The 10,000-nt window shown below is 45.0% G+C and overlaps 3 protein-coding genes across 3 annotated transcripts in view; 1 reads left to right on the top strand and 2 right to left on the bottom strand.

Annotated features, from left to right (window-relative positions):
• Window positions 1-4,279: 4,279 nt before the first annotated feature.
• Window positions 4,280-4,679, top strand: LOC122332951 (sarcolipin). Its single transcript, XM_043230425.1, has one exon. The coding sequence runs from the start codon at window positions 4,280-4,282 to the stop codon at window positions 4,376-4,378; it is 99 nt and encodes a 32-aa protein (XP_043086360.1). The 3' UTR covers window positions 4,379-4,679.
• Window positions 4,680-4,820: 141 nt separating this feature from the next.
• Window positions 4,821-6,463, bottom strand: LOC122332938. The gene is made up of 2 exons (XM_043230412.1): window positions 6,315-6,463; window positions 4,821-6,145 (listed from the first exon to the last, which is right to left on the bottom strand). Exons 1-2 carry the CDS (start codon window positions 6,461-6,463, stop codon window positions 5,665-5,667), a joined length of 630 nt encoding a protein of 209 aa, XP_043086347.1. The 3' UTR covers window positions 4,821-5,664.
• Window positions 6,464-7,408: 945 nt separating this feature from the next.
• kbtbd3 (kelch repeat and BTB (POZ) domain containing 3) overlaps window positions 7,409-10,000 on the bottom strand; it is a 3,681-nt gene continuing 1,089 nt past the window's right edge. The window contains exons 3-4 of the mRNA XM_043230422.1: window positions 9,785-9,950; window positions 7,409-8,843 (exon numbers count right to left, since the gene is read on the bottom strand). Of these exons, the coding sequence (XP_043086357.1) occupies window positions 7,410-8,843; window positions 9,785-9,950 (1,600 nt within the window). The 3' untranslated portion in view covers window position 7,409. The remainder of the gene's footprint in view (window positions 8,844-9,784; window positions 9,951-10,000) is intronic.

Here is a 10,000-nt window from a genome sequence, read left to right as displayed (position 1 = left end):
CTGATCGAAACACTCCACTGCTTTCCACGCAAATATTAAAAGACGATCTTTTCAGCTTTCTCCAAACTCTGGCCAGCCTCCTTTAAAACCAGAAACAAGTGTTCTTCTAGTAACATTAATAGAAAGCTGATTCGGTGCCAGCTGGTCTTCAGTGAAGATCTCAAAATGTCAGGAATCCTTCTCCTAATGTTCTAAAACAAAATGTCTGAATAAAATATTCCACAGACAGCCGTGTTAGAGCCAAGCTAACACGATCAAAGACCAGATGACTTTAAGAGAACGTTTTATAAACATCACTCGAAGAACCCGGAAGTCAGGAAATAACAAACCCCTGAAACTCCAGCTCATTACATTCTACTAACTTTATTATCGAATCTCAAAATGTTGGTTTTTCTATGATTATGGTGTTATTTAAGAGTCTCACCGTCATACTGACTGTATTTTAACCCAAAATGTTATTTGAACGTTTAGTCGCGTTATTAGCACGTTCAACATCGTGAGGATATTTTGAAAACGTTGTTCTCTAAATTTTGAGAACCCTGGCTAAATCTGATATTAATGGGGTTTTTTTACGTTTCCTGTGATCTCTTAGTCCTACTGTTTACATAACATTTAACTGTTGTGTGTGAGTTGTGGGGACGCTAGCACCGCCTCGCTCGTTTCCTCTCGATTCCCGCCATAAATCAGCGCGCGCTCGGGCCGTCGTTTATGAGTGATTATGTAACGAGAGCTGAATTATTGTCACCTTTAATGTAGAAGCATCTATTTGTGGATCTGCTCGCTTTCAGGAGGCTTGGCGGCGCTGGAGCTTCTGGTGGATTCTAACACACACACACACACACACACACACACACACACACACACACACACACACACACACACACACACACACACACACACACACACACACACACACACACACACACACACACACACACACACACACACACACACACACACACACACGAGCGCGCGCGCGTCCAAACCGCTACGTGTTTTCAAACACGTTCGACGGACACACCCCCGTCTGTCATTGGTCGGTTCAACGGAAAGTCCCGCCCTCGAACCCACATGATTGGTCGAGTCAGGAAGCCGCTCAAATTAAAATTCTGAAAATAAACAAAAACTGTAGTTGAATTAAGTATTGCAGTCTTATTTACTTCCGTTATATATCATCTTTCTTGAAAAAACAAAAAATAAGGCATTTTCGTATGGATGACAAAAATGTTCTTTTGTCCACACAATGAAAGAAAATGTGTTTTTCGTACCCAAATTGTCTCACAGAAGAAAGAAAGTCAGGTTTGGAACAACACGATCATTGTGGTGAATGATTATTTTCTGAAAGTAATTTAAACAGAAGGGAAAGGAGACATTTAACATCAAAAAATTCATTCCATCAGCTTAAATCAATAAATAATCCTCGAGTTATGGCAAATTTGACAAAATGAACGTCTTCCACATACATCTTTGTCTTCTGCATCAAACACTGGTTGTTGGTTTGGTCCATTCTAAGGCGTATGCAGTACAGATGAAGTTATGAGCATGTCTCAGGTATGTTCTTTTGGATTCCAACAATAGGACGTCACTGCCCTGATCGCCACGGCAACAGTGCTCCTGGATCAGGTGGACTCCCGAGGAAAAGAGGAGACGGAGTGAATCTGAGGAGGATGCTCCATGACTTCAGGTCACACACACACCAAGCCCCTCGAACACACTCCTGTCTCAGCATGCGTCATTTCTGTCCAGCTTCATATCACAGGAATAAATTACATTTCATAGTATATCCAATACATACGTTTTGTATCAACAGACATCAATGCATTTTTATATTATGCCAAAAATCATTAGGATAAATATTATGTTGCATTAAGTTATTTAAGTGCATTTCCTACAGTAAAAATATCAGCACTTAATTTTTGTTTAGTAATATGCATTGCTAAAAAACTTTTTTTTTCCATTTTCTGAATATTTCTAATAAATGCAGGCTTGGTGTGCAGCTGAAACCTCCGCTCTTCTTTCCGGAAAGATCTCTTTTAAGTCACACAGCAGTAAACAAGCTACTGTAAGCGGCTAGCATTCTTAGAGCAACGTGCTGAAATATTCTTAAGATTGTTTAGAAATGATTTGCAGATAATGCTCTAATCAAAACAAGCAGACTCTTAGAATATTAAATAAACATTTAAATGATGTCATGTTTTGTTATATTTAAGTTAGACTTTTTTTGTAACCTTTAAATGTTATAATAACAGCAAGAAAACCGGACATTTAACGTTCCTTATAAATGTTTAAATAATGTTATATTTTGGGTGAAAAAGTTCAAGTTAGTCGAATGCTTCAAGTAAAATTTGTGCAATCTTAAAAAAATCTTAAAGGGCTCGTGTGATGTTGCATTATTTTGTGTTTGGTGTCGTGCAATGTTCAAAAAACACATTATTTTCCACATACTGTATATTACTGTTTCTCCTCTAAGCCCCGCCTCCTGAGAGTTGTACAAAGCTCGTTCCGAAAAAGCGAGGTGTTCTCCGATTGGCCGGATATCCAGTGTGTTGTGATTGGCCGAATACCTCGATCATGTGACAGAAATATTACGCCCCTTCCTATAGCGTGATGCGGTGACACAAAAACAATAAACACATCACAAACGAGGCCTTTGTTGCATCCAGTGGAGACATAATTACTGATCATCGTGATTATACTGTATTCTAACGCATTGAAACAATGTTCCAACAACATTTTCACAACCTAAATGTTCCACCTGAGGAATCTCATCATTCTCTCCACACACACACACACACACACACACACACTTTCTGCATATTATCAGTCGAGTATTTCACGTGCACTCTTAAAAATAAAAACGCCTCACGATGCTGTAAAATAACTTTTTTTGTCTTTAACATCTAGTTTCACAGAAGCGTCATTCATTCACTGCGCGGAACCAAAAAAGGTTCTTCTGTGGCACCGCTGGGAAGAATCTTTTAAGCGGCTTTATTTTGAAGTGTGTGTGCGGGTCGAGGCTCAGAGGCGTCAGTCTGTAAACCTCTAACAATAGAGCTCAGCTCAGTCTCATCCCTCGGACTCTGATCCAGAACCACAGACGCTTAAATACTGTGACCTCAGCACTGCTGCTCCAATCCGGTCCGGTCCGGTCCGGCAGGCTGCTTTAAGAGCTGAGAGCCGGACTCACGGACTCTTTAAACCTCCAGCTCAACCTCGAGAAGGTAAGAAGCATCCGGACGAGCACGTCTTCAGGAGGACGATCTTCTGCTTTTCTCTGGATGCGCTTGCACTTTTGCCGCATGCTTTTCAGAATTCATACAAAGTCAGACTCCGCTGTGCTTTACTCTCGGTTTTGTGTTTTGCATAAAAAAAAAAAAAAAAAAAAAAAAACATGGAAAAATCTTAGTTTGAACTGCTCAGAATTTAGGACTGGTGCATTTTATGAAGGAAACTATATCAAATTGACCAGGAGCTACAAAATACTGTTCTTTTGAATGTCCTGTTAATCAGTTTCCACAGAAATGTTGATCAGCATGACTGTTTTTAGCATTGATAATAATCATAAAAGTATTTTTGATCTAATAAACGCAGCCTTGGTGAGCGGAAGAGAATCTTAAACTTTTAAAAAATGTGCCGAACCCACACCTCTGTACCTTTAAGAATCTGGAAAATGTTATGTTTTCTAGTCTACAATCATCAGAACTGGTTTTATGTAGAAACCACGGTCTATGATACGTGATAGGGACAGTAAATGTGTGTGTGTGTGTGTGTGTGTGTCGCAGCATTTAAACTGATGATAGAGTTGTGTTTGAAATTCAAAGCCAAACAGGGGCTGAAACTTGGACGGATGAACAGACAGATGGACAGACTGCTGGCTTAATTTCTTAATGACCAGCATACTTGTCTATTTTCCATATCTCTCTCTCTCTCTCTCTCTCTGTCTCTCTCTCTCTCTCTCTCCCTCTCTCTCTCTCTCTCTCTCTCTCTCTCTCTCTCTGTCTCTCTCTCTCTCTCTCTCTCTCTCTCTCTCTCTCTCTCTCTCTCTCTCTCTCTCTCTCTCTCTCTCTCTCTCTCTCTCTCTCTCTCTCTCTCTCTCTCTCTCTCTCTCTCTCTCTCTCTCTCTCTCTCTCTCTCTCTCTCTCTCTCTCTCTCTCTCTCTCTCTCTCTCTCTCTCTCTCTCTCTCTCTCTCTCTCTCTCTCTCTCTCTCTCTCTGTCTCTCTCTCTGTCTCTGATCTAGATCTCCGCTCGTCTGTCGTGTTTCTGCTCTGAAGGGCTCAGATGGAACGATCCACGCAGGAGCTGTTTCTGAACTTCATGATCGTGTTGATCACGGTCCTGCTCATGTGGTTACTGGTCAAACAGTATCAGGACGCATGAGGAGCCCAGCGCTCATTCCTCCTCCTCCTCATCATCTTCATCATCGTCCTCGGCTGCAAAGATGAGCTCCAGCACAGGACGGAGACATTTCTGCAGACGGATGGAAGATCTGGATCAGGATGGATCGTCTAGTGATGTCTTCAAAAGCAGCACAGTTTGTCCGTATGGATTTTTGTCATGTGTTAAATATTAAATGCTTTGATACTCTGAATGTCTAATGTAATAAATTTGGAAAAACACTCAAATTAACTGCCAGCAATGTGTTTTATTTGTTTGAATAAAGAACTCTTTGGCAATGCAACGCTGTGTGTTTGTGTCATGGCATGCATTTCTATACACATGCATCAAATTTACATCAAGATACAGAAATACAGTTTGCAGCATTGACTTCAAACAAAGAAATCTGGAATGTTCAGCACTTAGTCTGAAGTAAATTACATTAAATAGATTAATATAGATATGTGTGCAAATTTTGCTTTTATCACATAAAGCCTTCAAATGTGTTTTAATGTAGTGCACAAGCCATGGAGCTAGGTTGTCCGGGGCTATATGCTCCTGGTAGGGTCTCCCAAGACAAACAGGTCCTAGGTGACAAGCCAGACAAAGAGCGGTGGTTTGGGCAGCAGTGGAAGGCGGGGACCTCGGCAACCCAACCCCTGGACACAGAATCTGCTTTTAGGGACATGGAACGTCACCTCTCTGGAGGGGAAGGAGCTTGAGTTGCTGCAGGAGGTAGAGAGGTACCGGCTAGAGATAGTCGGGCTCACCTCCACGCGCAGCTTGGGCTCTGGAACCCATCTCCTCGAAAGGGGCTGGACTGTTCACTACTCTGGTGTTGCCCGCAGTGAGAGACGGCAGGCTGGTGTGGGCTTGCTCATAGCCCCCTAGCTTAGCCGCCATGTGTTGGAGTTTACCCCGGTGAGTGAGAGGGCCGCCTCCCTGTGCCTTCAGATTGGGGGGAGGACTCTCACTGTCATTTGTGCCTACGGGAGTCCTTGGGAGGGGTGCTGGAAAGTGCTCTGACCAGGGACTCTATCGTCCTGCTGGGGGACTTCAACGCTCATGTTGGTGATGCTAGCAACACCTGGAGGGGCATGATTGAGAGGAACGGCCCCCCCGATCTAAACCAGAGTGGTGTTCTGTTGTTGGGATTCTGTGCTAGTCACGGTCTGTCCATAACAAACACCATGTTCAAGCATAAAGGTGTCCACCAGTACACATAGGCACCAGGACATCCTAGGGCGGAGGTCGATGATCGACTTTGTGGTTGTGGTTCCGGTAGCATGTCATGGACACTCGGGTAAAGAGAGGGACGGAACTGTCAACTGATCACCTCCTGGTGGTGAGTTGTATCCGTTGGCGGGGGAGTAGGCCAGACAGACTTGGCAGGCCCAAGCATGAGGGTGAGGGTCTGTTGGGAACATTTGGCAGAGACCCCTGTTTGGTAGATCTTCAACTCCCGTCTCCGGCAGAACTTTGACCGGATCCCAAGGGAGGCTGGAGACATTGAGTCCGAGTGGACTATGTTCTCTACCTCTCTGGTCAACACGGTCGTCCAGAGCTGTGGCCATAAAGTCTCCGGTGCATGTCGTGGTGGGAACCCCCGAACCAGGTTGTGGACACCAGAAGTAAGGAATGCTGTCAAGCTGAAGAAGGAGTCCTATCAGGCCTGGTTGGCTCGTGGGACTCCTGAGGCAGCTGACAGGTATTGGTGGGCAAAGCAGACTGCTGCCCGGGTGGTTGTGCAGGCAAAAACTCGGGTCTGGGAGGAGTTCGGGAGGCCATGGAAAAGGACTATCGGACAGCCTCAAAGAGGTTCTGGCAAACCGTCCAACGCCTCAGAAAGGGGAAGCAGTGCCCTGCCAAGACTGTATACAGTGCTGGTGGGAATCTGCCAATCTCGACTGGGGACATTGTCGGGCGGTGGAAGGAATACTTTGAGGATCTCCTCAATCCTGTCATTGCGTCTTCCACTGAGGGAGCAGAGGCCTGGGACCCAGGGGAGGACTCGACCCCCTGGCTGAGGTCACTGAGGTTGTTAAGAAGCTCCTCGGTGGCAAAGCACCAGAGGTGGTCAAGAACCATCCCAAGTACCTCAGGTCTCTGGATGTTGTGGGGCTGTCTTGGCTGAAACACCTCTGCAGCATCGCATGGACGTGGGGGACAGTACCTCTGGACTTTCAGACCGGGGTGGTGGTTCCTCTTTTTAAGAAGGGGGACCGGAGGGAGTGCTCCAACTATATGGGGATCACACTCCTCAGCCTCCCTGGGAAAGTCTATGCCAGGGTACTGGAAAGGAGAATCTGTCTGATAGTCAAACCTCAGCTTCAAGAGGAACAATGTGGTTTTCATCCTGGACATGGAACACTGGACCAGCTCTATACCCTCTTCAGGATACTGGAGGCTTCCTGGGAGTTTGCCCAATCAGTCCACATGTGTTTTGTGGATTTGGAGAAGGCATTTGACCAGGTTCCTCGCGGTGTCCTGTGGGGGGTGCTCTGAGAATACGGGGAAAGTGGCCAATTGTTAAGGGCTGTCCAGTCCCTGTATGATCAGAGCAGGAGCTTGGTTCGTATTGCCGGCAGTAAGTCAGACTTGTTCCCGGGGCATATTGGCTGCCCTTTGTCACCAGTCCTGTTAAGTATTTTTATGGACAGAATTTCTAGGCGCAGCAGGGGGCCGGAGGGGGATTATTGCTTTGGATTATTGTAATGGTTTTAACAGAATCACCCATTCACTTCCATTACTGAGACACTGATGCAGAGACACATTCTACAAATCTTGAATGATCTGAGAGTGGGTGCATTCTCATTTCCGGGTGAACTATTCCTTGAAATCATGGCTGCAATCTACTTTTCATTATGTTGTTTTTAAAAATGAATTATTGCATCATGGCCTCAGTTGAGTTGTTTGGTTCCTGCCGAAATCCAGGCATACGTTCATTCTAAGAATCACACGTATGCGTACTTGAGATCAAATTTGCGATGGTTTCTGCGCAACATTTCATAGACAAGGCCCCCGGATCTGTAGTTCAGTGTGTTTCAGCTGTTTCTCTCGTCCACGGATCTCGGTAGCGGTTGAAGCTCAGCACCTGACAGTGAAACTCCGTCAGCGCTCGCGGCATTGGAGATACCTCCTGCCATTCAGATCGTCCGCTGTCGTAAACCTGCACCTCGTCCGTAATCTCATCGGGCGAATAATCGCCGCCAAGAATGTAGATCTTATCCCGCACGCCAATGGCACCCGCGTTGAACCCGGCGCACTCGAACGAACCTTCGCCCTTCCAAACGCAACTATCCGGACAGAAGCTGTAGACTTTATACGTAGAAAGATCGCACAGATACAGCGTGTGGTTGATGGACACGGATTTGACGAGCGTTGCGTGGAAGAACTGTCCGAACTCCGCCACTAATTGGCACCATTGATCAGCAACAGTATCGTAGCGGAGGAAACAGTCGAGCGAAGGATTGAAAGCTTCAGTAATCTCCATCTCGGATCCGAGCGTGTAAACGATGTTTCCGCATGCGCTCGCTTCAGGGAAGTAGATTCCTTTGGGAAGAGGGCTGACGGATGTCCAAATGCCGCTTAGAGGATCAAAGTATTCAACGTCCAGAATGCTGCAAGCGCCGCGTGTTTTTCCGCCGATTACGTAAATGCGATTTTGCGCGGTGACGGATGCATGCATCGTCCGAGGGTTGCGCATGCGCAGAGCTGGTGTGTAGCTGCACGTGACAGGACAGTAGCAGTAGACTTCGTCCGTCGCGTCGTGCTGATGAGCGGCGATGTGCAGGCGAATAGCGCGAGGACATTGGCCGAGGCATCCGCCAATGATGAATAGCTTTTCTCCGAAACTGCTGAGCGATGATCCGGGTCGATCTAAAATCTGCGCGGCGTCATTCGGAAGCTCCATCCAGAGGTCCGCACCAATGTTGTAGCAGAACGCATGCCGCATTTCTCCAATATCCTCCGTTTTGTGCACGAAAATGTAGCTGGATGTCGTAGAAGGTCGGGCATCGCAAAACAAGCCACTGAAGCGCTGAACGTCTGCGAGCGCTTGTTTAATCACGCTAACGCAGGATCCGTCTGCGCTCAGCTGCCGCTCGGCCTCCTCCAGCGCAGACGGACGCAGATGGTGCAGACGGACTCGCGGAAGAAGTTTCGGTAGAAGGATTTCACGCGACTGTGGCTCGTGCCGCGTCCAGTGGAGTAGCGCACCTAGGACGCTTTCTTCGTCCGGGACGTCGAACGCGTCCGAAGACAGGCAGCGCTCCAAGACGAGCGCCGGCATCTCCAGGAAGTCCGGAGCGGAGGAAAGCGCGTGGAAGTTGTGCGTGACGAAGTCGGTCGCGCGGCGCAGGAGACGTGAGGAGCCGTAAGCCTCGGCGAGCGCCAACAGCTGAAGACAGTTGGAGAGATCCAGCGTTTGGACCAAGAAGTCACTGCAAGCGTGAGAGAGGAAGCCCACCTGAGCCAACGAAAAACACAAGACACAAAAAACTGTTAACGAAGACGTCTTTGACCTTTTTCACATTTCTACGTTTCTCAGCGGCGGAAGTCGTCACGGTTAAACCAAATAATATATTTACTGAATTCCTATTTGCTTACGACTTTTTAATCAAAGGATAAATAGAGGTACGCTACTTTTATACAAATGTTATATAATACAAAGTATACTGTTATGAATGTGCATACATTAAAAAAATAATTTAAATGTAAAAATGTTTTGAAGATTAACGATGCTGATGACCGCTGAAATGCGTCACTGTGAAAAAGGTCTATTAGATTATTCCTCTTCTTCGGTTATATTAATTTATTTCATTTAAAAGTGACAGTGCACATTAATGAACATTATTTATATTGTTATAATACAGCAGACGTAGCATGCAGGCTATTTTTTATCTTTAATCTCTGGACAGAATGTTACAAAAGCACCGCTAAAACAAATACAAAAATATCTAAATTACAAAATTATTAAAATTATTAAATTATGGTAAAAAAAAACATGGGGAAAAAACAAACATAAAAAAATAAACACAGTAAACTAGATTTATATAAAAATATTTAACTATTTAACTATTTAACAAACCTTTATAAAACTATATAATCTGCTATCTGGTAAATATATAATAAAAATACAATAAGTTAAATTTTTTTATTAAATTTATGAACTTATTTTAATCTTCGTACAATTAAACAAAATAAAAAATAAACTGTAAATGAAAGAATAGAAAACACAAAAACATTCAAAATGCATGCTAAAAAATAGAATTAGAATCTCAGTAATAGTAAAAGAACAAAGCTGTTTATTTACATGATGTCACATTCCCCTTTTACTTTGTGTTCAGTGCAATGGAAACCACAGAGCCTTACTGTACTGATATCAGTGATAAAGTGACGTGTCGTGACCTGCAGGAAAGAGGCCAGCTGAAACAGCATGTCCACGTTGTCTTCTCTGATTTCGATTTCCCCAGAGTACGCGAAATCCAGGAAGGCGTGGACGGCCTGAGGTGAGAGGTCACTGAGGGTCACCGAGCCGTCGTCCCGCTCCCGCGTGTCCAGCTCAAACATCGCCCTGTTCAATAAACACAGCCTCGGTGAGCAGAAGAGAACCCTCGGCTCGAA

The sequence above is a fragment of the Puntigrus tetrazona genome, unplaced genomic scaffold (assembly GCF_018831695.1).
Source record: "Puntigrus tetrazona isolate hp1 unplaced genomic scaffold, ASM1883169v1 S000000150, whole genome shotgun sequence".
In the NCBI taxonomy this organism is placed as follows: Eukaryota; Metazoa; Chordata; class Actinopteri; order Cypriniformes; family Cyprinidae; genus Puntigrus; species Puntigrus tetrazona.
The sequence above is the reverse complement of the archived record's forward strand: the minus strand, read 5'-3'. Positions and strand labels throughout refer to the sequence as shown.

Excerpts from the sequence above, each read along its gene's own strand:
- LOC122332938 (XM_043230412.1), bottom strand. The coding sequence starts at position 6,463 with ATGGTTCTTGACCACCTCTGGTGCTTTGCCACCGAGGAGCTTCTTAAC. Across the intron at positions 6,146-6,314 it reads GGATTGAGGAGATCCTCAAA|CCCAGACCCGAGTTTTTGCC; the intron begins GTATTCCTTCCA and ends TCCCGAACTCCT.
- LOC122332951 (XM_043230425.1), top strand. The coding sequence starts at position 4,280 with ATGGAACGATCCACGCAGGAGCTGTTTCTGAACTTCATGATCGTGTTG.